The sequence below is a fragment of the Silene latifolia genome, chromosome 3 (assembly GCF_048544455.1).
Source record: "Silene latifolia isolate original U9 population chromosome 3, ASM4854445v1, whole genome shotgun sequence".
NCBI classification, from domain to species: Eukaryota; Viridiplantae; Streptophyta; class Magnoliopsida; order Caryophyllales; family Caryophyllaceae; genus Silene; species Silene latifolia.
In genome coordinates, this window is record NC_133528.1 from 1,930,012 (window position 1) to 1,957,679 (window position 27,668).

At 36.8% G+C, this 27,668-nt stretch overlaps 4 protein-coding genes across 6 annotated transcripts; 3 read left to right on the plus strand and 1 right to left on the minus strand.

The window, feature by feature from the left end:
- Positions 1–777: 777 nt before the first annotated feature.
- LOC141646674 (protein REVEILLE 1-like) lies at positions 778–3,851 on the plus strand. Its single transcript, XM_074454571.1, has 5 exons — positions 778–937; positions 1,738–1,815; positions 1,921–2,032; positions 2,519–2,937; positions 3,063–3,851. Exons 1-5 carry the CDS (start codon positions 926–928, stop codon positions 3,591–3,593), a joined length of 1,152 nt encoding a protein of 383 aa, XP_074310672.1. The 5' UTR covers positions 778–925; the 3' UTR covers positions 3,594–3,851.
- Positions 3,852–4,832: 981 nt separating this feature from the next.
- LOC141646675 (protein ROOT PRIMORDIUM DEFECTIVE 1) lies at positions 4,833–6,550 on the plus strand. The gene has a single exon (XM_074454572.1). It carries the CDS (start codon positions 5,063–5,065, stop codon positions 6,311–6,313), a length of 1,251 nt encoding a protein of 416 aa, XP_074310673.1. The 5' UTR covers positions 4,833–5,062; the 3' UTR covers positions 6,314–6,550.
- A 785-nt stretch (positions 6,551–7,335) lies between these two features.
- LOC141646676 (sucrose synthase 6-like) lies at positions 7,336–12,827 on the minus strand. Of its 2 annotated transcripts, none has more exons than XM_074454574.1 (15): positions 12,506–12,827; positions 12,028–12,182; positions 11,625–11,817; positions 11,420–11,538; positions 11,017–11,233; positions 10,848–10,943; positions 10,444–10,617; positions 10,216–10,332; positions 9,957–10,123; positions 9,347–9,571; positions 8,688–9,254; positions 8,399–8,537; positions 8,224–8,303; positions 7,772–7,795; positions 7,336–7,675 (listed from the first exon to the last, which is right to left on the minus strand). In XM_074454574.1, the coding sequence occupies exons 1-15, from the start codon at positions 12,737–12,739 to the stop codon at positions 7,660–7,662; spliced, it is 2,523 nt and encodes an 840-aa protein (XP_074310675.1). In that variant the 5' UTR covers positions 12,740–12,827; the 3' UTR covers positions 7,336–7,659. The 2 variants fall into 2 exon arrangements, with proteins under 2 accessions (XP_074310675.1, XP_074310674.1); XM_074454573.1 differs by having other exon boundaries at positions 7,361–7,675; positions 8,247–8,303.
- A 2,357-nt stretch (positions 12,828–15,184) lies between these two features.
- LOC141646677 (ALA-interacting subunit 5-like) lies at positions 15,185–22,045 on the plus strand. Of its 2 annotated transcripts, none has more exons than XM_074454576.1 (9): positions 15,185–15,258; positions 16,054–16,108; positions 18,092–18,150; positions 18,278–18,352; positions 18,446–18,562; positions 19,133–19,203; positions 20,217–20,526; positions 21,022–21,311; positions 21,826–22,045. In XM_074454576.1, exons 2-9 carry the CDS (start codon positions 16,069–16,071, stop codon positions 21,884–21,886), a joined length of 1,023 nt encoding a protein of 340 aa, XP_074310677.1. In that variant the 5' UTR covers positions 15,185–15,258; positions 16,054–16,068; the 3' UTR covers positions 21,887–22,045. The 2 variants fall into 2 exon arrangements, with proteins under 2 accessions (XP_074310677.1, XP_074310676.1); XM_074454575.1 differs by lacking the exon at positions 15,185–15,258 and adding an exon at positions 15,870–15,965.
- The last annotated feature ends 5,623 nt before the right edge of the window (positions 22,046–27,668 follow it).

Genomic DNA, 27,668 nt, shown 5'->3' on the forward strand with positions numbered 1-27,668 from the left:
TTAGCCTCCCGATACACGTGTTTCATCTGGACCTGCCACTTGTATAGATAAGACAAACAAAATACTTAGATATTAACCTAAAGAAATGGAAATAAATAGATATTGCCTATTGTATAACACACCCCCAAAACAAAAAATATAGCTTCTCGCCAACACGAAAAAAGTATCCTTTATTAGCAACGTCGACCACCAATACTCCCAATTTCCCTCTTAGGAGCCACTACAAACAACTCAAGACTAAAAATATCAAACCCATGAAGTATCATGTAATAATTACAAATTCTTGTAACTATACTTGACAAACGGATTAATCGAGTTAGAATCGGGTTGAGTCAGCTCGAATTTATAAATCAAACTCAGGTCTTTGAGTTTGGGTGAGGGTATCAGATCATTCAGCCCAGATCAATTTTACCAAACTTATTTATAACAGTGACAAACTTATTATAACTTCTACCTAATTTTAATAATAAAAAAATGGAATTTTGTGACTTTATAAAGTTGTCCAAAATGCAAAAGAGCAACAAGAATACCCAGATAACAAACCGACACGTGTCGAAATATTTATGGCTAATCCAAAACAAAAACCGTTCACAATTTTCTCCCAAAAAAAGCAAAAAAGCACACGCCACGTATTAAAAGCGTAGAAATGAAACAATAGCCACAAATTTCCTCAACCCCTATTCTACACAATTCCACCGAATATCTCCCCCCAATTAAAAAAATAAAAATAAATTAAAAATCCGACGTCGTATTATACCCCCTCAAAAAAAATCCAATAACACTACTTCAAAACTTCCTCTTTCTTCTTCTACTTTTACTTTCTCTCTCTATTATCCTACGTGTCATCTTTTTCTCTCTCTAAATTTGTTTGTTGGATCCTAACATTCTTCAGCTCAGATTAAATATTATCGGAAAAATCTTCATCATGGTTGTTCAAGTAAGTTTAATTATGTATTTATGTTATGGATTAATTTGGTTTTTTCTGTTTGATTTCGGTTTTTATGAGAGACGGTCTCTCGTTAACTTGTGGTTAGTATGACGGGTGAACTTGAACTTTTGTGAAATGTGTTAAATTTCGTTTTATTTATTTATTTATTTATTTATTTACGTTTGATTAAAATATTTCTTAGAAAGAATTGAAGGAGTAAATAAATGATTGAGACGGACTGAGTATTCGTTAAAAAAACAGTTTTTCTAACCTTGTAAAACGGATCTTAACACCACTCAAATTAATAAAAATAAGTAAAAATAATTGATAAAAATCTTGTTTTACGATAAATTTGTGTAAAATCGTCGGTTAAAATGGTTACTAAAAGATCCGTATCCGTTTGAGATAGATTTGTGTAAGAAAATATCATATGGGATATATTTGTAGGTAAATAAATGATTGAGACGGATGCTTATGTGAGTTACGAGTATTAATTTTGGTGATATTTGAGTATAAAAGGACTTAGTAATTTGTTTACCTTTTATATTTATCGTGAGAGCTATTTTAATCAAAGCTAAACAAATGATTGAGACAGAAAGAGTATCTGATAATCACTAGGAATTTTGGATTTGTGATGAAGAATTTTTCTCCGTCCCAGTCATTTGTTTTTGTGAGGAGTAGTTTAATAAAGGTAAATAAATGATTGAGACGGAGGGAGTAGAATTCAGGATGTAATTGAATGGAGTATTTTAGTGACGAGAATTATCTTGTTTACGAGATGTTGATGTTCTTGTTTCTCTAATTTTCAGGAGCAGATTAGTAGTCATGAAACCGTTTCAATCGACAATTGTACGCAATTGGTTATGGACGAAAGCCATGTCCCCAAGGTATTGATTTTATCTCAGCTTGTTTGTGCTTCCTTACACAGCGGTGTTACTGGTTTATCGGCTTCTGTACTTATGTCATCTTACACTGTTACTTGCTGTTAACAGATTCGAAAACCCTATACCATATCAAAACAAAGAGAAAGATGGACAGATGAGGAACATGATAAGTTTCTTGAAGCTTTAAAGTTGCACGGTCGAGCTTGGAAAAAGATAGAGGGTAATTCTTCGAAACATCTTTTACCGTCTTGGAAAAATGTGTTTGATGTTTAATAGGAATAATTATAATAGTTGGACCTCTACCATCACCTTAAGGTTTTGGTTGAGATATTCATCTATCATGCTATCAGAGATAGCGTGACCTAAGGTTAGGTCACGGGTTCGAAACCTGGCAACCTCATTAACTCACGAAGCGTGAATTTTAGTACCCTTTGGTCACGGGTTCGAACCCTGGCAACCTCATGAACTCACGAAACGTGAATTATAGCACACGGTACGGGGACTATGCCCTAACCACTCTTCAAGCCCAATGGGCATTTGAGTGAGGGAGCGTAATAGGAATAATTATAATAGTTGGCCTGAATCATCACCTTAAGGTTTTGGTTGAGGTGGTTCATCTATCAATGTTATACTAGTTCTGTTAGAGATGTTCATCTATCAATGTTATACTAGTTCTGTTATTGATTTGTACGTTTTTTTTTTACAGAACATATAGGGACTAAGACGGCGGTTCAGATCCGAAGTCATGCACAGAAGTTCTTTACTAAGGTTGTTCGTGAGACGACTAACAGCAATACAAGTTCAACTGAACCCATCGAGATACCCCCACCTCGTCCTAAAAGAAAACCATCACACCCATATCCTCGCAAACATATGCTTCCTACCAAAAAAGAAAATTCTGTGGATAAGCTAGCGAGATCTGTATCTCCTAACCCCTCTATCTGTGCGGAAAGAAACCAATCTCCGACTTCAGTTTTGTCTGTGGATTCAACTGAACTCGATGGCAGTCCGTTGCCTGTGTCTTCTGTTGATGCCAATCAAACAGAACTTTTGCTGTCTGAAGATACTGCATGTCGGGATGAAGCTGATGCTTCACCATCTAATGCAAATGATCTTGTTGCAGAGGTATATTTCTCAAAATCGTAATCTTCCTCTTAATAAGAATTAAGACGCAAATTCTCGTAACAGATGGTTACATTATAGTCTTTATGTGTTGCCATTGTTCTGATTTCGTGTTATTGTATCCGCAGAAATTGGAAAGCTTTCCAAGTATAAATTCGTACGACAAGCCACAACCAGTTTCAACAAAGGTCTTTAAACTATTCGGAAAGGATGTAATTGTCCCAATTAGTGACGACAAATCACCTTCTTCGGACATGGGAGAATCAGTGTTTCAGGCATCCCCTGAAAATATCCATCCCATGGATATTGATGTCCAAAGTGCCCGGAATTCATTGAATTGTCAAACATTTTACTATGTGGATGGAAGCGAAAACCAGGTGGAGAAACCCGTTCCTCTACCATGGTGGGTCGCCTTCAAGGGTATATCAGCTTCTCCAATTGAATGCCATAGAGTTGAAAATGCTCTAGAGAAGGAAGGTTCATGTGCCGGTTCGAGTAATGAGGCGGCCAGTGCCGAGAGTCAGTCTGGCCAGTGCAGAGTTCAGTTAAACAAGGAATGCAAGCCTAGCAAGGGCTTTGTTCCGTACAAGAGATGTTTCGCAGAGAGAGACATGCAATCGTCAAGTGATAAAGGTCAAAAACGTCGACTTTGCCTGTAGCTGTGTAGCAAATACTAGCCAGATCTTAGATAGCGAGTAATCGGAAAACCCCAGTACAGCATTGATAGAGATAGCAGTACTCAGTACAGTGACAATGGTACAAAGACGGAACAATTTTGGTTGCGAAATATGATGTAAAATAGAGCTTCATGTAAACTGTAAACAACCACCGCAGCTGATTCGATGCTGTTGCAGACTTGCAGGATTGTTCCTTTTCCGAGTTCATACGAGAAAGCGGAGAAACATCTTTTTGTCATTGTTTCCGGTTTTTTTTCATTAATTCCATAGGCCTTTTAGGTCTTGTATGTCAGCATGCTAACTACATTTTCCTGAATTTAACCCTTAATTGTGATTCACCTATCGAATTATCTTGTTTTTTCTAAATCCGGTTTGCGCATTTATTTTACGGTCGATTCAGATTCAGAAAATTTGGTACAGGTCTATTTTTGGTAGTGACAGATGATGTTTGGCATTTGGCAGAACTGTTGCTTGTGGCTCTTAAACAATGAAGATCCATGTGCTGTTTCTGTTTGTCAATTTCTCATTCACTGTTATCCCCCTGTCGCCTTGCGGTCAGCGGGCCGCAGTGTGCACTTTGTCACAAGCGATCTCTAGTCTGGTCCTCGTCTCCTCGAGTACTTTTTAACGCGACACTTATCTGTAATGAGAACTCGTGAAAGTAGAAGGTATACATTACCGAATAACTTTGTATGATTCAGTAAATACGTGTATGAAATAATAGTCCCTTTTTTAAGGTGCGATTTTATGAAAGTTGAAACAAGTGAAATAGGGTAATAGGGTAGGACTTAAGTAAAATCGTAAATCAAGTTACGTAATTTTGTTTAGTTCAATTCAGTTTACGTTTATCTATTGTTCGATTCACAATAACTTCACCGGTATTCCCCCCATGTAATTGTTGAGTTCACAACCTTTTTTTTTTTTTTTTTTTTTTTTTTTTTTTTTTTTTTTGCAGTCGTAAAACAAGTGTTTATACAGATGGGTTGAGTTCACAACTAATAGTGCCTAAACATTACCGGTTCAAGTGAATCGAGTGAGTATTCACATCTAAGACGAATTATCGAGCTTAGATATCTACGGAGTAGTAAAGGTACCCCGTACTTTATTATTAGTATAAAATAACTGGTCGTATAATCTATTATAATCTACTGTTACATTATTAAGAAATTTTATCAACAGTAGAAATTTTTTAATTATATCCGTCATTCGGTATACGATGAGTCGATGACGTGCTACACTCTAACCAAACACTCTTTTTATTTTTTGTAAAACCTATCGGAGAAATTTACGGAAAATGTTCCAAATAAAATATTCTCATTGGTTTGGTATACGATGACGAGATTCACCGAGTATACTTACGAATTTATCCGACCCAAACCGACATTTTAATTGGGTTAGTTAATAGTTACATCGACCGTTACTTTGTAAGTTAGTTAATTAACAAATAAACAATGAGAGTATTGTTCTTCAAAATTTTACCTTCAAACTCACCAATTTCATTTGGTCCATTCAATTTATTTACTCAGAAACGATGGAAAAAACCCGCAAATACGGCACAAACCCGGTTAGAGAATCGAACCCGAGACCTCAAACTGGACTTGCTGAGTTCCCAACTCAGGAAACTCAGCATTGCACTCCAACTGTTCGACTTAATGTCTCAAAGAAGACGCCCGTATGTTTCGATACAGATTATGTCTAGGTGGGCTAATGTAGTTGGACTTAATGTGAGTATGGGTGATTTTATCAATGAATACCCACATGTTTTCGAGGTTTTTAGGCACCCGGTGAGGCGGAATATGTGTTGTTCTATTAGGAGTAAGATGCTTGATTTGATTGAGGAAGAGAAGGGTATTATGAGAGAAAGGGAGTTGGATAATGTTAGGATGTTGAAGAAGCTTTTTATGATGTCGAAAATGGGTACGCTTCATTTACATGCTTTACGCTTGGTTAGACGGGATTTGGGGTTGCCGGGGGATTTTAGGGAGTCGATATTGAGGAAGTATTCCGATGATTTTAGGTTTGTTGATATGGAGGTAGTGGCTTTAGTGCAGAGGGATGAGGGTTTGGCATTTGCGGAAGTGGAGGCGTGGAGGGAAAAGGAGTATAGGGAGAAATGGTTGAGTGAGTTTGAGATTAAGTACGCATTCCCGATAAATTTCCCTACAGGGTACAATATTGAGAAAGGGTTTAAAGAGAAACTGATGAATTGGCAAAGAATGTCCTATGTGAAGCCTTACGAAAAAGAGGGCACGAGGAGTCGTACTAATGCAGGAATTGTGCGGTTTGAGAAGAGAGTTTTGGGGGTTGTACATGAGATCCTAAGCTTGACAGTTGAGAAAATGCTGCCTGTTGAAAGATTTGTGCATTTTCGAAAGGACTTGGGTATTGAAGTGAATATGCGCGAATTCTTGTTGAAGTACCCTGGAGTATTCTACATCTCTACAAAAGGAAACACTCAAAGTGTTTTTCTTAGAGAAGCTTATAGCAAGGGTTGTTTGACTGAGCCCAATAAACTTTATACTGTTCGGAGGAAGATGTTGGACCTCATGTTACTTCATCGTCGTAATACTAAAGATTTAAAGCAACACAAAGTTAAGGAGGAGGAGGAGGAAGAGGAACCAGTTCTAGCGACTGATAAAGTTGTGGTAGGTAGAAGAGTTGGAGATTGGATCATTCCGCTTTTGGAGAAATCTGAGGATTAAACTTGGTATTTTACTTTAGGTGAGTATCGAAGATATCTTTCTACCAATGTTAAGTGATGTAATGTCATGTTATGCATATTTTCTCATGACGATGATTTTTATGATGCTCATCCTGTCATGTTTCTGATGAAAGCCTCTTGTACTGTCTCTGATGTAGCTCTAAGCAATATAAAGCACTAGTAGGCGGTAGCTAGTGAAAAATGTTTCACTTTTCTTAGTACAGTTTGTGGAATGTGCACGAAATTATTGTTTTCTATATATGTTTTTCATCTTCTACATTTTGTTTTTCAGTGTTAGCTCTAAGCAATATAAATCACTATGAGTAATGGCTTCACAGAAAGATTCTGAAGTCGGGCATATGATTTTCGGATGATCTAGAATAGTTAGCAATTTAGGTCATGATTTTACCTACTAACTAGCTAGCATTAGCAACATTGTTCCATATTTGAAATGTTGGATTGTTAATCTATAACTCTTACGTCTAATGCTCGCCCCTAACTGCTTTGACACTATGTGTGCATCCGTTCAGTATTAAAAAAAAATCCTGGATATGATCAGGGTCTTCAAATGTTCAAGTAGACTGACAGTCCGTCATACAGTCTGTTGGATGTTGCTTTTTGCCTTTTGTCTGTTTGGAAATTTGGAAAAATGTTTTTGTAGTAATGGAACTTGTGGCTCGGAATTTTGGAAGGTATGACATTGCTAAAACCAGAGCTCTGAGTCTGCGACAATAGCTTTAACCAAAGCTATGGATAAAAAAACCAGAGCTCTGAGCTCTGAGCCAGCCTGTGACAAAGGTTCTAAGAATCTTCAGACTGGAGTGTGTGACCATATTTAAAGTCTTTGTGCCCTTTCGAGTTGGTGCTGATTTTACCTATTCTGAAAGGTGCTCATGAAACGGCTAAATACGCGAGCATAACTTTCAATGGTATAATTCATGAAATTGTGGCCTGTGGGACTGTCCTTTCCAAAGGAAATACGTTGAACTTATTGTTTTTAGTTTGGGCATGGGTCTCCAGTTCTTGCATAAGAAAATTGATAAGAGTATTTGATATGTAACTTGCTGATCTTTTAGAATTACGGAGTACGATTTATACAATGTGTATGCTTGATTGCAATCTTTGAATGAATTAAAGTTTATGGACACATTTTAAGAACAATTAGAATGATAAGTACGGTATATAAATGTATTTACGAAGCAATGCCATTTGGCGGTTAATAAGTCGAGAAATGGGTCCAACTCAACAGCAGTAGGAGGAGAAGGATCATCAGTAGTTTCAGAGTGATATATACTGGTCCACACTTTTTGGAAGAGGTGGCCTTGTCAAAGTTTGTTGTGTGCGAATTTAGGCTCCGAACCACCTACATGTCAAAGTAAGATTGATTATGTTAAGAAAATTTCGAGTTCCTCGACACTATTTAGCCCATTACATTCAAGATCATTATGCATTAATTTACCTCCTGATCCTTGGTGGTTGACGCCTGGAGTTAAAATAAAAAAATAAAAATTAGTCATTTTCAAGATACAAAAGATATATGGGAATATGGGATGAAGTACACTATATGAATGCTTCTTGTAGATCAGACACTAGACGGTTAATCAATGCCCTTCGCTTGGACAGAGTTCTTAGAAGTAATATTTTAGATTACAGAAGTGTTACATACAGTTTCATGGTCTAAAGACTCTCTTGTGCAAGTTTTAGGTAAGATATGGTTAGGTTCAAGATTGCAGGGTGTGTTATTCACTTGAACTTTCCCTGAACCTTTGAATCATCCTCATATCTTAAGTTACGGTAGGACAACCTACCCAAAACTTTGCGTACTCTCTCTGTGACGATGTCCAGTTGCTGAACCGGATATATTCATGTTGTGCATAAACAGAAGAGTATATGGAGAGAAAAAAAGCATGCCTTTTCAAGGACTGCGGTCTTACTGTGATCTGTGGCACTGGCTTCGGTACTTCTAAAATGGGAATTGGCACGGTCTTTGCCTGTAGCAGTTTCATACGAGTATTAAAGACCTTGCACAAATCTCCTTCTTTATGGATTTCATAGGACTTACTCAGCTCATATAGAGGAGACTTACCAATTTTCTAAATTCAAGATTGTAGAACATGTCGACATATCTTTGTTTTGCTTGTTTCTGGTCTTTCTTCAACATTTTCCAGAAAGTATACATGCAGCCCATATTCAAAACTTTATTTGCATAAATCTTCCATGTGTAACTGCAAAGTGAAACAAATATGGGACTGTTAAGTAAAAACTCGTCGGTATAGAAGTAACAGAACTATGCTAATTTGGCAATGCATCTTGTGGATGACAGTAATGTTATTTACACATAAACTTAGGAAAGGATTTTGCAATTTCTCGATTACCATTCATATATTCGCTGTAAACTGGCTTCTGAGATCGTATTCCAGTATTCATCTTCATCCTTGCACTTTTGGAAAAAGTTAGCGATCTTATTGCTCGACTCATCTCCATTGTGGGGGTCAATATGAAAACCGGAGAGGCCATCAACGATAATCTCAGCTGGGCCACCTTGATTTGTGGCAAAAGTTGGCAATCCACAGTTCATGGCTTCAATGACTGTAAGGCCAAATGCTTCATATAAAGCTGGCTGAACAAATGCGCCTCGAGTATCAGCAATGCAACGGTATAACTCTCCGTTTCTATATTTATCTGTCTGTGCAGCTATCCATCTAAACTGGCCCTTCAAATTGTACTTTTGTATTAACATGTGCATCTTTCTGATTTCAGCCATTTCTTCTCTATCTTTGGATTTTGAAGGATCAAAGAAGCCTGCCACAATTACAAGGTTGACAAGATTCCTCAATCTTTCGTTCTTGCCATACCACTCTGTTAGCCCTGTAATATTTTTTACAGTATCCAGCCTTGCCATAGAGAAAATGATTGGTTTCTTCTTGTCTTGCAGAAATCCACTGTTCAAAGATAACACACTCATTTTCCGATAATTTGATATTTGAGAATATAGTGTTTGTGGCATGTATATTACAGTGTCATGATTACTTACATGTGTTCATCGTTATCAGTATCATTATAGAGCAACTCTTGTATGGTTGGATGAAACTGTGTGAATCTTTTTTGAGTTTCAGTGAATGGGAAATAGACAGTTTGGTCAGCACCTGGGGCAGCTATGTTGAATTTAGGATCAAAGACATTGATGCCTGAAACTACCCTGTATAGCCCTGGAAGAGTGTACGCTGCATGGCTTTCGTACTGGCCAGGTCTATCTTTGCTGCAAACAGGTAACTCCCATGTTAGTTTTGCTGGTTAGCCGTTTCTTACCCGAAGAATGTTCCGACTGGTAGAAAATTTATATATAACTTATGTGTGGAGATTCATGAATGGTTTAAAAATTTGTTTTGTTTCATGTTCTTAAAATTGGTTCATCTTGTATTCTATGTTACTCAGACTCTTAATATTGCCTAGCCTACTTATATTAGACACCCAACACTCTGAGATGACTATGCCACTTGGACACTTCAGGACTTCATTTTATCAAACGAAAGCAAGAGTTTTTCAAAAAATAGCGGAGTTTGAGACTCTGACAATCACCCCGTGCCACATACTTCTAACCCGTATCTAAAAGGACCTAATGAGCAAAATATCAAATTTCTAACCTTCCTGCAATTTCTTGATAAGTGCTTGTGATGACAAAATCTGCGGAGTTCATTGCAATTATATCTGCTGTGAACTGACATGAAAAATGATATTTGGGATCTTTTTCCCTCCAGCTGACGTCTGAATCTTCATACTTGGTTTTCTCCAAGGCATGTGCTATGGTGGCCTGTTTCAATACGGAACGGTTAGCAGTTAATGTGAGAAATGTTTCATCTTACTGTGTTTGTAAACATGATGTCAACAAGTAACAATACATACCAGAGTCACCCCAAGTTTTTTCGCCATGAGGGATGCTACTAGGTTTCCGTCTGTGTAATTTCCAATGATGAGATCAGGCTTTCCTTCCATAAGTTCTAGGATCTTGGTTGTGGCATCCTGATGTCATATGAAAGAATATTAGTTACCATGTCATTATGTCAAGATGATTAATACAAACCATCTACTAAATCAGCTGATACATTCAAACGGAACAAAGGATGTACTTGCCTGAGTAAACCTCTCTAGATATGGATATATGTCAAAACGTGAGACCCATTGGCGGAGAATCCCATTTTCTGTCTTAAAAGGAACCCGTAGAATATGAGAGTGCTTTGTGCCCTCAATTGTTTCCAGTTCCTGATTGCACTTGGTTCCTTGTGCATCTGGTATTAATCTTGTTACCTATGTCGAGGAAACAAATCAGCTTTACTTTATGTTGGTATTATGCCTTTACGACAAAGATCATATTGTGTCGATGCTTAGCTTGTAAAATCATTACACCGTAACAATAAAGATTATATTGTGCTAGTACTAGACTGTTAGTCTGTTACCATCAGCTTCAAAACCACCCGTCTGGCTCCCTTAACATCAAATAATAAAACAAAGATGATATTGCGAGATATAGTTCTCACCACTAGAATCTGGGGCTTTACGTTGAGCCCTTGGTTCCTTATTCTGATAAGCAGTTCCTCTTCCATTGCTCTGACTTGATCCAGAATGTAAACCACCTGTAAGTAGCATATAAGCCGTTCATAGATTCCATGTATATTTTGCAGGCTGCTATTGCGTCAGGGAATATACCTGGCCTCCTGTGTCCGGCAAGCCTAGGACATTTGCTTGTCCGAAGTAGCCATGAACAGAGAATATTACAATGTTGAAAACTGTTGGGAGCCTGCCAAAGAACGTCTCTACATTCAGCGGATCAGGTGCTTGGAGTACCTCAGAGAGTGACCTCATTGTCTCTTTGACTCTTGCTGCTGTATTTCCCCACCCTTTCTCAAAACCCCACTCCTTAAACCTGGAAAAATATTAGGAGCACAATATTTTTATCTTTTCAAAGACATGTATACTGAGACGGTCTCACTTTAAATAGCTCGGGAAGTCCTTGAGAAGTGAGATTTTAAGATTAAAAGTTTCCATAAGATCTAAAACCCCTCATATCTTTTAAGTTTGACCATGATCTTAGATTCTTATGTGTCATTACCTCAGCTCAAAGGTCTGAAATGGTGTTTCTGGAGGAAGTGATGAAACAAACACGTCAGCGACTACCAATGCTGCCTGAAGCTTTGCTGGTGTATTCAGTGTCTCGTTGATCATAAGTTTCTGCAAATTTCAAGCTCAGTATTTCGGCAGTGAGGTAAAAATATGCTGTTCTGTATGCTTTTACAATTTAGTGATTTACTGCTTACATCGTCAAGGTGCTGCAATGATAATAGGTGCTCTACTAGAGGTTTTGCAGCCTCCTTTTCTGACCAAAGTTCTGAACATAAAAACTTTGAAACAAAATTCATCCCTTTTCCTATTGAAGATGAGAGTGTAAGACGCGGGGTAGAGTACTCGAGTGCTCCAAAGTCCACTTCTAGTGCATTGTCATCCTTGGCCCTGAAATGTTCAGGAGTCGTTTTCTTTACATTTCTGTTTTAAGCAGAACTGGTTTTTGACGCAAACTTATAAATAACGGAAAAACCCAGATACGAATATTTTATCATTAACCCTATATTTGGATACAGGATACGTAGGCGTTTGAGTTGATCTCATTTTTGAGGTCGTCTCATGCAAGACTCCTGATATAAATGAGCTGTGTTGACATACCAGTTCTCGTCGTATATGCTCTCCTTAAGTTTCAGGTACTCTGTAGCATTAATGCCTTCAACTGTAAGATCATTTGCATTAACTTTGACGTATTCCCAGTATCCGGGGCTTGGTCTGACTGCAAAGGCCATATGGGGTGGAATGACAGCTGCCTCCTGTACAATTTCAGACAACCCAAGTTTCAAGTGTTAGTCTTAATTTTTTTTTTGGTGTTTACCAGGAGTATCCCCTACCGACAGCTGGGGCAATCTCCTTCGGGGTACTGAAGGCAATTTAATGGGTTGACCCCTCCCAAGTTTGGCTTTTTCGTTCGCAAGAGTCAGGAATCGAACCCCTGACCACTTGTTTAAGAGATGAGAGCCCTTACCACTCACACCAACCAACTTTGGTAAGTGTTAGTCTTAATGATGCAGCGGCTCCGTCTCTTACGAGAATTCAGGACTGAAAATAAGCATTTGAAGAAGAAATAATAAAAAACCTGAGTAGAGCACAAAATATAGCCAAGGGTGCCTTCTAAGACTTGAGATCTTTCAGCCTGGTCATCAATAGATTTCTCGAGTTCATCCATGAGATGATGAAGCTTCATTAACCGTTTTCCCTGCTGTAAGTACCGTGAAAAACACTTCTTCATAAGGTACCGTCTCTCTCTCAGTGCTTCAGGCATGTTATCTGCAATTGAGTCGGATTTCAACAATCTCGGTGAGGCAGCCATACTTCTGTTATTAAGATGGTTTGTATATTTCGAAATGGTCGAGGTTTGTGTTGATTTGAGACATTCGAGCCGGGGTATATATATGAATTAAAAAAACCAGAAAGAATTGTTGGAAGGGACATTGTAAGATCTTTGGTATACGTTAAGGTCATTGCATTGCATATTCCTTAATATTGGAATTCAGGAAGGAATATATTGCAGGAGGGAGATACTATGTTTGATACAACAATGTTCAATTCAAACGTGTTTTTGCACCTTTGGTCTGATTCCTTGCCTGCACAACTCCGTAAAGACTTTGGAGAGACGGTATTTCAATAAGTTATTAAGAGACCACTTTTTCTAGACCCTTTCATGTATTATTCATATTCATACCCTTTTTTATTCTTGATTGTATGTTAATATAACTCTTCTGCACAACCATGCCTATTTTATCGTAAATTGTAACCATTTTTATTAGTATAGCATAATGTATAAACCATTTTTAATTCAAAATGTAATACACCTCTCAATAAACTTATTGAGAAACCGTCTCTCAGAAGACTTTACTTGCACAACTCATAGAAGGTAGCAAACTTGATTCAATTTTTTTTTTTTGGCAGCAGTAAAATATTGTAGCTTACACCATACATATCCGACTCTCGGAGTCGGATTTTATTATTACATTATTTGAATAAGAAATTAAACTAAGGGTAGGGGTGCTAATCAAAGTAGACTTCTTCAGGGGACGATCAGAAATGGCCAACTGAGCAAATATTTCTTTTCTCTTCTTTATCAACTGAGCTTCAGAGGAGTACATGTAACAAGACACACTTACGCCACGAAGACGTAGAAAGTTATGGGTGGAAATCTACCTTTTAGAGAAAGTAGAAAAAATGTGCGTTGGAGATTCATTATATAGCTGTTCATGGGTCATCTCGCCCATTAGGCACGTCCGTCTAGCCCGCTTATTAAGTGGGCTTGGACAAGTATTTTTTACCCGAAAAATTAAGAGGGCGGGCTAAGCCCAGCCCACAAAGTTAAATGGGCGGGTATGGACAACAAGAAAATACCGTGGGCCGGCCCATTAGGTCCGTTTACTATTTAATTCCTTTACTTTTACTATTAAAAAAAATATTTTCATAGAAAATTGTATTAATTTTGTATGGACGTGGAACACTAAAATAATACGTAAACTATAAAGGTTAAAAATATAACGAAAATATTTATATATTGGGTAGCCGTATATATTTTAATTAATAAAACATTTAAATTGAAGTTTCGTGTTACGGCCCATTAGCCCATGGGCCGCCGACTTTTGACTAAAGGGCGGGTAATGGCAAGGATAATTGGCCCATAATTAAGGCCCGACCCACCCACTAAGGTATTAAAAGACAACTTTTTCTTCACAGCCCAGCCCATATCCGGCTAAAACCCGCATTTAAACAGCTCTAATATTTATACGCCTGGAAATCAATTAAGACAAACTTCTAAAATGAACGTTAACCGGGAAAGTGGTAAACTAGCACCTTAAGTTTGCATCAATGTGAGTATAACCCCCTTAACTTTACTTTGGTGTAAATAACTCCCATAACTTTGCTCTAAAGTGAAATCAAGCCCCCTTCTACTTTTCCGGTCAAAATCTCGCCGGATTGCCAATTTCTCACCAATATCTCATATGTTGTACATATTACGTATAATTTTCACTCTTTCTACTCTATATATTTATACAAATGCATGTATCCGCAAGTTTTATACGCCTTATTTTTGCACATTATCCAACAATTCATATGTCCTACCACTCCTACCTCTGATTTTCTCTCTCCCTGGCGTCTTGTCTATCACCCAAAACACTCAACACCAACATTATCACTTCTTTTTTCCTTTTCTCAACTTTGCCAAATAAATAAATTTATTCTTAAAGAAGCGAGCGACTAGAGTTCCATTGTTGAAGATGTTTCAGAGATTTAGACTAAATGATGTCATGGCATTCTATTCTCAAAGAGGCGATAACAATCTCAGGTTTCCTTGTTTTCTCCGAGCCAGTTGTTTACGGACTTAGCAATTTAATTTTGTAAAAGTTGCACCCAAATCTTAGTGTTAAATTATGAGCAATTATACGTAATATTGGTGAGAAATTAATAATCTCGCGAGATTTTGACCGAAAAAGTGAAAGAGGCTTGATTTCACTTTAATACCAAGTTATGGGGGTTGTTTATACCAAGATAAAGTTAAGGGGGTTATTCTCACATTGATGCAAACTTAAGGGGCTAGTTTACTACTTCCCCGAAACTCTAACTAAACCGAAACAAACACACTTGCATACAAGTTATAACCAAAATCAAATGACCTACTTACCAAATGCACCCATTTTTCAGATCATAATCCATAAATCCTAAACCGAATCCAAAACCGCCAACAAATTTAGGGTCAAGAACCGTCCCACTTATAACCCACTAAACTTGCAACATTACTCATGTTTCTTGGCATTCCAGACACTCCAGTGCCCACACTGCACTCTTCGTCCCCTTAAACATTAATCTGTGAGTCACCCTTCTGAATTTTCTTCCCTATTTGTCGGGACGCAAATTTTTTTATAAGACGGTCTTATACACGTATATAAGTTTGTAAAATGGAGCCACTTTACGTTAGGGATGTCAATGGATCGGGTTCGGGTCGGGTGAAGCCTCATCCGTCATCCATCCGTCTTTTTAAAATCTCATCCAACCCGTCCGTCATCCGTGAAACATATCATCCGTCATCCATCCATCCATCATCCATGGATGAAACGGGTGGATCGGGTGATAAACGGGTGTTGTGCATTTATAATTTCAAGTTTAAAAAAATGATGATTTTTTTTTCTCTACAAAAATAAAGTTAGATAATTAATTTAGTTTAACTTTCTAGTGGGTAGGCTTACAAAATATTTATATTGAGAGTAGAAAAAAATGAAAATTTAAATATTTTATATCTTAATAATGTGTTATATGTAATAAAAATTAAATAAAAAATAATAAAATCGGGTGATGGATGGATGGCGGGTGGATGGCGGGTGGAATTTCTTCATCCAACCCATCCGTCATCCACATCCGTTTCATCCGTCATCCATCCACCATCCATTTAAATCGGGTTTTCATCCATCTTTTAGGATCGGGTGGATCGGGTTTTGATGGATGCGGGTGAAATTGACATCCCTACTTTACGTAATATTAATGTAAAACCGCTTTACGAGACACATATTGGTGTTGAGGTGGAATTTCTTTTCTAACGCATTTTAATTTTCTTGCATTCCTTTAATTTTGCCCATTTAATTTTCTCTTTCTTCACGAAATTGTCAGATAGATCAACAGAAAATGGGATCATCATCCAAAAAACCCTCTAAAAAGCCCAAATGTACGTTTATTCTTTTAACAATTTTTAATCTTTCTTGCATTTCTTTATTTAATTTAATTTAATTTAATTATTATATTAATGCTGGTTGAATGTTCTGGGTTATGTTTATTTAAATTGTTTGATATGTATTACAAATTGCATGTTGATTTCTTGTTATGGTGATATACAATTGCATTGTGAAGACATGAATTTGATTTTTTTTTTTATAGTTTCTGGGTTTTTAGGATTATAAAAAAGGGAATTATTTTACTTTTGAATTTTGATTGATAAAGATTGGATTTTATAAGTAGGATTATGGGGGAAATTTTGGAATTTTGAGTCATTGGGTCGGGTTACGAAACCCTTTTAGTTAAAGTGGGTAGAAGTTTAAGCATTGGCTTTAAGCGACTCGAGCAACTTTACCATTTAAGCTAGCCGATATATTCTTTTTTAATAATATCTTGATACGAGGGAGTAGTGATAGTAGGGTTTAGGGAGGTGTCAATCACTGTCAAGTATAGAGCTACTTACTCAGTAGCGGATCCAGAAATTAGTTTCATGTGGGACCAAAAGAAATCGGAACAATTTTAAAGTTTTTTAATTTGTATATGCCTTTGTTGTATTTTTTCGCGGTGGGTGGCAGTTGCCAGTGCTGTATTCGCCACTGTATGTGATGTACTGATGTCGTGGCCATGTCTTTGGCCGTAAATAATCGCAATGACCCTTCTGTAGAATGATTTTTTTGTTCGCATTTTTGAGGTGGGCGTTTACCCATGGACGGTTCTAAAGGATGATTCATGTCAGCCGACCCCAAATCATTTTGGGATTAAGGCTCTGATGTTGTTGTTGTTGGTGGTGGTGATTATTGTATTTGCGTACAATGACGTGGTAATAGTAGGTGGGATTAGGTAATGAGTGGAATTAGGGATAGAATTGGATTCATCTGTGATGTTAGTCGATTCTTTAAGGTCATGTTTGGTCGGTGTCCTCTCAAATGCAATTCAGTGTGATCCCATATATAGGAGATGAAGGTGAAAATGCGGAAATAAGAGAAGTATGATATGTTGGGGAGTGCAATCGAATTTCATGCAATGGTGTTGGTTGAAGTTGGAAACTTTTTTATTAATCAAGTGATGTAATCAATTAAACTCCTCGACCTGTGATTCCATTACATTTACATGGTAATTACTTGTATCAGACATAGCCTAAGAGCTTATATTACTCGATCGTGGAGTGGTGTAGCGGCCTATATGTGATACCATAATTAGGAATTGTGTAACATTATATGTGCCATCATGCATCGTGCTTGCACCTTCGTCTCCATTAGTGGGTAGCTTCGACTTCCACTTCCGCATGGACCTAAGTTTAGAGAATTGCTACTTTGCAACATAAGAAACGCAAACACGTTAGCGTTGTTTTATTCCATCTTACCCGTGTGTCCTGGTCAGGGTTCTGCATAAGCTTTTTTCATGTTATGTTTCTGAATGGGAGTATCAAGTGTGTTTGCTTCTCTAAAATAAGTGAATCTTTGCATTTCTTATGCCGAGTCACTAGCTAATATCTATTCATGCGCTTAACCTAAGAAAAAAAAAAAATTTCACGAGATGGAAGAGATACCTCGGTTTCAGAAATACCTTCCACTTTCGTATTTATATGATTAGTCATTAGAAATCTCAATACAGAGAGAGTATATTGTTATTTAAGGTGCGGAAAAATAACAAAAATAACAAAAATTTGAGTATCAATATTTCTATACGACTTCTAAACTCATATGGTATCAAATACCAAAGGTATTTCCGAAACAGAAGGAGTACATATCACCGTCTTTTGTAAGTAGTTTTTGCTGGTTTGTAGCTTTCACTTCTACAATTGTTACTTGTTTGAGTCTTATTTTCTGTACTATGTGTATCATATTGTGAAATGATATTCTGAACTGTGGCTGGGTAGGAATATTTGTTTAGTTGCTGAAGATAGAGTCTGATAATTTTAATCTCTTTGCTGCAGATTCTAGGTTCACCCAGCAAGAGCTTCCTGCTTGCAAACCAATTTTGACACCAGCATGGGTATAGTATTACTGATCCGTCTAATTATTTCTCTTTTATTTTTCTGATTCTTTCCGTTAGACAACATGTCTCAAATCCAAAAGTTACATTTTATCAGTAATAACATAATCTGTTTCCGTTTTATCAGGTTATTACGGTGTTTGTTGCTGTTGGAATTGTCTTCATTCCTCTTGGCCTGATTTCGTTGTCTGCATCAGAGCGTGTAAATTACTTAAAAGTCTTCTAAGAGTATGTTTTCGAAATCAGACTAATAAAATATTATGCTGCATGATAATGAACTTTTTCTGATGCGTAGGTTGTCGAGGTTGTCCGCGATTACCATGAAGACTGTGTTCCCCCACCTTATAAGAAAGATATGATTGGATATATCCAGAGTGTCGACGTTGACAAAACTTGCTCAATAAATATGACTGTAAGTCTCATTTCTTGATCAGAATGATTGTACCTACTACCATGCCTCACTAATTCAGAATTCTTGTTCTATCTTATGTTCGCGGGAGTTATCAGTTTCCTGTGTTACTAAGTTTTGGAGAAGGTTATTGTTTGGACTTTGTAGCACAAGAAATAAAAGGTGTTCAAACAACTCAAATTTTGTTTTGTTAGCCGATTCCGCTGTGTTAGCCGATTCCACTTACTATTGCATTAAATTTTTGAAAATTTGACTGCATTTCAAATTTTTGAAATATACATTTAGTATTCCCAAAATCATGTTATGGTATATAAAATAAAAATAAAGTCTTGAAATTATTTCTATGAAGTCTGACAAGAAATAAATTTCATATTTTCATTTTTCAGGATCATACTTATGCAATGCACTTTATTCAAAAGACGATTTTAATTATCAATAATGGACAACCTATAAAACAAATGTAACTTGTTGATGTATAGTACGTATAAACTAGAATAAAGGACGTTTGTTTTTATGCTTTTACTCCATTCACTTGTTTAAAACCGTTACTGATAATAATGTAGACATTTTCAGGTTCCAAAGCAAATGAAGCATCCGGTTTATGTATATTATCAGCTTGATAACTTCTATCAAAATCATCGTCGGTAAGTAAGCTAAGCAAGAAGGATAGGAATATCAATTAGTTTTTGTGCTTATCTATAGGAGTAGTAGCATCACTTGTCTGTGACTTGTCTGACTTCAGAGTTCCGAGCGCTCTTGGTGTTCGGAAGGTTAAAAGTTTGAAATAATTGATAGGAGCAGTAACTAATTTGTTAAACATGAAATAGTTTCTGATCACTGCCATGCAGATTAAAAGGTGAATAAATATTGTTTTTGTTTGTGGAAAACTGGAAATGTGAACAAGTAGCTTCCTTTTTTCCTCCAATATATGTGATGAAGCAAACGTCGGGGAAGTTTAGTTACACTAGTGCCTCAAAGATTTAAAGGTTTCTATAGTATAGTGAGGTAAGGGGTTGGTAAACGCAACCTTACCTATGTGTTAAAAACAGAAAGGCTATTTCGAGATGACCTATAATGAAAATCGCTTTGGGATTGCACGGATCAACTGGTTTTTCACTGTGTAGTAAGCATGAACTGTATAGTGAATTAATATGAAGGAAACATCATCTTGATGTATTCCAAATGATTTCTCGGGTGGATGAAGGAAGAATATACATGCTAAGTCTCTCACCGGTTACTGTTGTTGGTCTTTTGAAAATTCTTTTCCAGTGAAATAGCAATCACAGTAAATATTACATGGGTCATATTCTCTTATAAAATAACAATTTCAGCTTTAGAATTACGTTTGAATCGTCAACCTCTTCTCTTTTTGATATGTTTATGAAGCTGTTTCACTGTTTTAAAGACTACATTCTGAAGAGTTCTGAGTAGTTAACTATCTAAATAGATGGAAGCTCATATTTTTTTTTTTTTTTTGGAAAGAAAACCCAAAGTTGGTTTATTGCATTACTAAATCGGACATAACAACAGCGTCAATGCCTAGGGGGAGTGTAGTAGACCAATCCCGTCTACCATACGACCAAGGCCGAACATGAGCGAGCTCATGAGCAATTTTGTTATATACACTCATGTAATTTAATTGTTATTTTTGTTTCAGATATGTGAAAAGCAGAAATGACAAACAGTTGCGAAGCAAGGCTCACGAGCAGTCCACTACAAACTGTGAACCAGAAGAAACTGCAGGGACTGACAAAGACAAAGCTCCAATAGTTCCGTGTGGTCTCATAGCATGGAGTTTATTCAATGATACCTATCAGTTTTCCGTTGATTCAAAGTCACTTGGAGTCAACAAGAAGGGTATAGCGTGGGAGAGTGATCGGAAACATAAGTTTGGATCTGATGTATATCCTAAGAATTTCCAGAGTCAAGGACTTATTGGGGGTGGCAAACTCAATTCCAGCATCCCTGTAATGTCAATTTTCATCTTCACTCTTAACCATACATATAACTTACATGTGTCCCTCGGGAGGACCATACTCCTTACACATAAGCCTTTATAATATTTCATTTGGTGGATTGCCTTTAGGTGTAAGGAGGACGGTCCTCCCGAAGGACACAAGAATTTTTCTATTAACTTATTCTGTCATTGTGGTTTAAATGGGGTAAATGTCACGGTTGTGGTAATACCATTTTTTTGTACGGAGTACGTTTTTCAACACTTCCTACAAAAATAATGTTGTAGAGTAAAAGTCGTGGAATCGGTAAAAGGAATGACAATATTCTTTAATATTTGTTGATGTGGCTGAATTATCAGCATTTTTTCTATTACGCGTTATATAAAAGGAACTAATGTAACGGCATCTAAAAGTTCTGTAATATAATGGGATCATCTTTGTATCACGTCTTTTATGTTTCTGCGCTACTGTCAAGTTTTCACCTTTCTTTCATGGTTTATCTTGCAGCTTAGCGAGCAAGAGGATCTCATAGTGTGGATGCGGACAGCCGCATTGTCAAAATTTAGGAAGCTGTATGGGAAGATAGAGGAGGATCTTGACGCGAATCAGGTTGTCTCAGTTGTTGTCCAGAATAATTACAACACCTACAGTTTTGGGGGTAAGAAGACACTAGTCCTTTCTACGACAAGTTGGATTGGTGGAAAAAACGATTTTCTTGGAGTTGGATATCTCACAGTTGGCGGGATATCTTTGTTCTTGGCACTAGGATTCATACTGGTGTACATTCTCAAGCCAAGGTCAGTGATTCAGTTGTCGTAATCTTTTTTTATTTTTTGAATGACCTCGGTCCAATTTTTCCACCCGATTTTATTTTACAAATGCTGAGAAGTATGTGTGATGAGCCGGCAACAGTGGCGGATTTAGGGGGTTGGGGGCTAGCAGGGGGCGCTCGCCCCCGCTGGCCAAGAAAAAATTCGCAAGTTTTGGTTAAAATTTCCGAATTTTTTTCAAGTTTCCGTTATGTTATTATTTGTTCGCCCCCGCTGAATTTTTTCGCCAGCCCTAACTATAAATCCTGGCTCCGCCACTGGCCGGCAATGACGTATATTGGAGTTTTCATGTGTTCTGACTTTTGACTCTAATTTAAGTGTCAAAGTGTCGTGTTGCATGGGAGTGAGAGTTGCAACACGCGACTCACAACCAATGTGAAATGTCGAAGCATCTAGGTTTGATGTCTACTGATTTTAATTATAAGAGAGTTTACAATATATAATTTTCGCTCCTTACAGTCAACTGCTTACTGATGTGCAGGGCTATCGGAGATCCGTCCTACCTTTCGTGGAACAGAAGTGCGGCAGGACACCTGAAGTAGGTTTTTCTTTTATCCTATTTGATCTTCGCCTCCCTTAAAAAGAACAAAAAAAACTTTGTATCGCTAAGCCGTTTGATTACTAAGAGGTTATATATATGTATCTATTTGTAGCATTGAAATCATAAACAACTGTTCATAGTATTAGTACTAACAGTCCAACACTCGAGTGTCAACGTCTAAGTGTCGAGTGTCGACCATGGGTAAGATAATACAAATTCTAGGATCTTATTATTCGAACCTACGATCATTTAGAAAAAAAAGCGACTCTAAGCAAGCCCTTGATATCGATCATCTCAGGGAGAACATCCCTCCCTCGGCGAGTACTTTTCCGTCTCTTCTTTTTCTTGGTTAACAACCATGGTATTTTTTTTTTGCTCGAAAGGGAGATACCACAAATATCATTATACCTCCAGTGGTAATAGAATCATACAACCAAGTTTATATCTTATCGAGCTTATGTGTAATTTTTTTTAGCTTTCTTAAAGTTAATTTTTTTTATGTTTGAGTGAGTGAGTTCAAAAATTTTATGGTATAACTCGACTTCTTTAAAACAAAACTCGAAAACTTTATTATATAGCTCGGGTTCTAGAGCATACAGCTGGTTGTAGAATCTATTAACTGGGGAGATACAGGGGTGATTTTTGATGCTGACGGGAGGGTCATGAGCACCACTCATGATTTTACCAACTAAGCTAGTTGATATTTGTAAATTGACTTTCAATGTCACCAAGTTGAATATGTTACTACCTCTGTCCCAGTCATTTGTTATCGTATTCCATTTTGGAGTGTTTCAGTCAATTGTTATTCTTTTTATTTTAAGAATGAATTTAATGAGCAATTTGATCATTCACACTTTATTTGGTCCACTTATTATTTAGTAATTGGCCTTCCCCCCCACTTTTCTTGTTCTTTGTGCCAAAACGAAATGACAACAATTGACCGGGACCGAGGAAGCATCTATCTTTGAATGATTTACCAAACAAACGTACAATGATGGACACTTTCCTCCCTGTGTTACATGGTAACATACACAAATTTGTGCCAGAAAATTGTGCCTAATTGGAAATTAACATAATTCACTAATATATATTTGCATGTAACAAAAAGCATTGAATGATTGAAATAAAATTACATGAGAAATTTGTTAAGACAAACTAGATATTTTAAACCATCAAATAAATTTTTTTGTTACATAATGCATAGTTAGTGTTTAGTTAAGACAAATTTGATATTTTAAAACTTCAAACATGGAAATAGTTGGTGCTATTTTAGACAAATTAGATGTTGTAAAGCATCAAAAATGGAAATAGTTGGTGCTTAGTTAAGACAAATTGAATATTTTAAACCATCAAATCACTAGTCCGTCTTGTTTCAGACCGCCTTATTTCAGACCGCAATAAGACCTCTCACAGGTGAGAAGCACATGGGTGGTGGGACACCCCCATGTGCTTTCCCACTCACACCCTAAATGGGTTTTTTGTGAGAGGAAATGGTTACCGTCTGACCATTTTAGACGGATATGACGGTCTGAAATAAGAATTTGTGTCAAATCACAGGTGGAGCTAGGGGGGTTAGCAGTGGCCCATTGAATGAGAGTTTTGTAAAAAAAGAAAATTAAGTGTACCTTATATCATTAACCATTCCTTCTCTAAAATTTTCGCCCGTCCAAAATTTGAATTTAGACTCCGCCACTGCATCAAATATTTTTCTCTTTGGTTACATAATTCATAATCAATGCTTGGTTAAGACAAATTAGATATTTTTAAATATCAAACATGAAAATAGTTGGTGCTCGTTAAGACAAGTTAGATATTTAAAATCATTAAAAATGGAAATAGTTAGTACTCCCTCCATTCAACTCCACTTTGCAACATTGCCTTTTGCACGGATATTAAGGGTGCTAATAAACAATGATAAAAGTACCATTCAACATAGTAATTCTGCTTTATTAGGGAAGAAATCAAGTAAGATTAAGCATATCATTAGTGGGTTAAAACTCCCTCCAACTTGTACTTCTGATTACATTTCCCCATCAAATGTGAGGGAACTTCAAATATTCTAACATTTCCCTCCAAAACCCATCAAATCAGCAACTTGAGTTGCTCCTTTACATAACCTGAGTTAAGCCTACATTATTACACACTTCCTCTAAATAAAATTACAGTTTCTTTCCTCTAAAAAATTTTACAGATTTACACAACCAAACTTACGATTTCGGTCAAAACTACGGTTTCAGTCCAAAAATTACAGATTCAGTCCCAAATTACAGTTCAGTAAAAAAAAAACAACATTACATCAGAATTACAATGCCAGGCAAGTGTCTTTCAGAAGATGGTAGGGAAGAAGTGGCGATTTACTTGCTCCAGCAGTCAGAAGAAGGAAAACTGTCTCATGGTGCATTCAAGGCAGCAGCTGTCAGGTTTGGAGTCAAGGAAAGAACAATTTCTGATATATGGAAGCTTGCTAAAACACCAAGAATAGTTGGTCAAAAGTTAGATGTAAAAAGCAAAAGAATTAGGAACAAGAATAGGAAGCGTATACTACCTGACCTAGAGCTCATAAAATCATTAGAATGGGAAAAAAGAGACACCATGGAAAGGGTCTCAAAAAACACTGAGTTTCAAAGGTGGGAACAGTCCACTCATGGGTTTGTGAAGGTTTATTGAAACCACACACAAGCCCACTACATCCTCAACTCACTGATGCAAACAAGGTTCATAGAATGAAGCATGCTTTGAAGTGCTTACTAGTTGAACAAGTTGTGCAAGATTTTATAGATTTAAATGCAATACCAATGACAAAGATCAAATTTGCAGAAATGAGCAATGTAATACACATGGATGAGAAGTGGTTTTACATTAGTTATGATGGTCACAAGTTTTATGTGGTTGAAGGGGAAGAATTGCCACATAGAAGTTGTCAATCAAAGAGGTTTATCACAAAAGTCATGTTTATGTGTGCGGTTAGTAGGCCAATTTATTCGAAAACGGTGAGTTACTATTTGATGGAAAAATTGGCATGTTTCCTTTCACTAAACAACAACCAAGAGAAGATCAAGTAGAAATAGACCAAGGGGTACATTGGAGACAAAGCCAATTGACTCAATCACAAAACAAGTGACAAGGCAATGCATAATTGAACAAGTGATTCCAAAGAATCAAGAGTAAATGGCCAGAAGGAGCAAGTAAGCATATATTCATACAACAAGATAATGCTAGGCCTCATATAAAGAACAATGACCCGAATTTATGGTCATTGCAAACACGGATGGGTTCAACATTGAGTTAGTTTTTCAACCACCAAATTCACCAGATTTAAATGTTAATGACCTTGGTTTTTTTAGGGCATTACAAATCGTTACAAGCAAGTCAAGCATCCAAGTCAGTTGACGAACTAGTCAATTCAGTTATGCAAGCATTTGTTGATTATGATGCATACAAACTCAACAAAGTTTTCCTCACACTACAATGTGTTATGATTGAAATTTTGAAAGCTACTGGTCATAATAACTTTGCAATCCCCCATATGTCAAAGGATCATCTTGTCGCCCTTGGCATATTACCAAGAAATTTGGAGGTCAATGAAGACTTGGTGAGGGAAAGCATTGGGTATTTACAAGGACTAGGTCAAATCAAGGTTTAGAGTACTTGATGACAGAATTAGGTTACAATGTTGGAGCAAACCACTAATTTAGAAAGTGTAAGTCTTGAATAATGATGACTACTCTTTTGTGATTTGTTTAGAGAATAAACATTTCAATGGTAAGAAATGTTTAACTTCTAACCAAACTTAGAACTTTGTAATGCACAACAATGTATGAAGCTCGGTTCATTGGCAATGTTATCGATTCGATTTAATGTTATCGTTTAATTCAAGGTGGGATGTTTATAATTCATTTTAGTTTAAATAAAAATCAAATTTACAACAACTCTCGTGCCTAATTTGGCCTCATCATTGAGTTGTGTGAACTCTTAAGCCTTCCTACACGAAACAAAATGAAGGTATACCATACTAACTCGTTCATCGCAATTGTTTACTCGTAGTAGTTAGCACACACCAATTCAATTGTTAACCATGTGGTGGCTTTAAGAGTTCATCAAAGTAGTAATGCCTCCTACACACACACCCAATGAAGGTAGACCACACTATGTCCATTAAGCAAAAACCAACACAACTCTCAAACATTTGATGCTAATGTAATCATGGAGTTGTCAAACACACTTCAGTTCACATGATTACCGCAACTATAATGGAACAGTACACACACGCTTAACATTGGTAGACCATGTGGTGGCAAAACTACTTCAATTAAATGGCCAATTACCTAAAATTAGTTCAATTCAAAGTTCAGATATTGCTCTCAAACCATTAAGGTAGAATCATCATTGAGCAAATACCAAAGAAAGGCAACAGATATTCATTTACATACTTTGAACAAACAATTTACGGTGAAGTTATCGGTTTAAAGGACCAATTATCGAATTGAACTTTATGACAATTATCGGCATTGAACAAATTATCGAATTGAACTTTATGGCAAAATTATCGATTGAACAAATTATCGAATGGAACTTTTTGACAAAATTATCAGCATTGAACAAATCCCAGAAATATCAGCATCAAAAAGCATTGAACAAATTATCAGAATATGTACATGCACCAACAGACGAGAACATGCAGGAACCTCAAAAAAAAAAAGACGAGAACATGCATGAACCTAAAAAAAACAAAAAAAAAAACTTGATGACGGCAGCAAATCCCAGAAATATCATAAATGTACAATCACCAACAGACGAGAATAAAAAAGCAACTCAACCAAAAATATCAAAGATAAAAAAGCGGAACAAATTATCATAAATGTACAATCACCGAAAACCAATCGCTAAACCTAACAAAAAAGAAATCCCAAAGACCAAAAAACGAGAACATGCATGAACCTCAAAAAAAAAAAAAAAAAAAAAAAAATAGATTGTGAGAATAAGAAATGGACCTTCCTATGTAGACGATTTATGAAGTCTTGCATGGACCCTCTCCACATACGCTTTCATTCTTAGAGAACTTGGTGTCTCAGGTTCCGGTTCCGGTTCCGGTTCAACTTTTTCACCCAAATTCATCGCCAATCTACGATTAGCCTCAATTTCCATCTTCTCCTTTTGTTTTGCAACGAACCTGGCAACATATTGATCGAATTTAATCGAACTTGGTGATTGCGGTGCACTTCAACCGGGTTAACATCGATCCGGACGATTTACGAACTTCTAGATCATCAAACTGTGTTTCTTCAACTTGAGTTCCTAAATCGTCCGGATCTAATGTGTCAGGAACAAACATGTGCATAGGAGGGGAATCGGGTTCTGATTCTTGTGGTTCATCTTCATCTTCCTCATACCCATCTTTATATCTTTGAATTAAACATTGAAAACAAGATTCATCACAGTTGACATGTGATTTACTCATTATTTGTAAAGGTAAAATGATGTTGTGTTGTAAGATTGTGAAAAACAAAGGCAAGAATGAAGGAGATGATAAGAAAAGAGGCGGATGAAGGAAATTTTTTAGGGTTTACAGAGAACAATTTTCGGATTTTAGAGAGAGAAATAGAGAGGCAGTGTAATGAGGAGGCGGAATGAGGAGGCAAATGAGGAGAGTAGGTGAATGAGAGCATTTAGGGTTTGAAGGAAAGATCTAGAATGAGAGCATTGAATTGGGTTGGTTGAGGGGATGAACCAGACGGATTTGAATGGATTTGGAGTGTTGGGTTACAATTTCTAGTGGGCCAAGG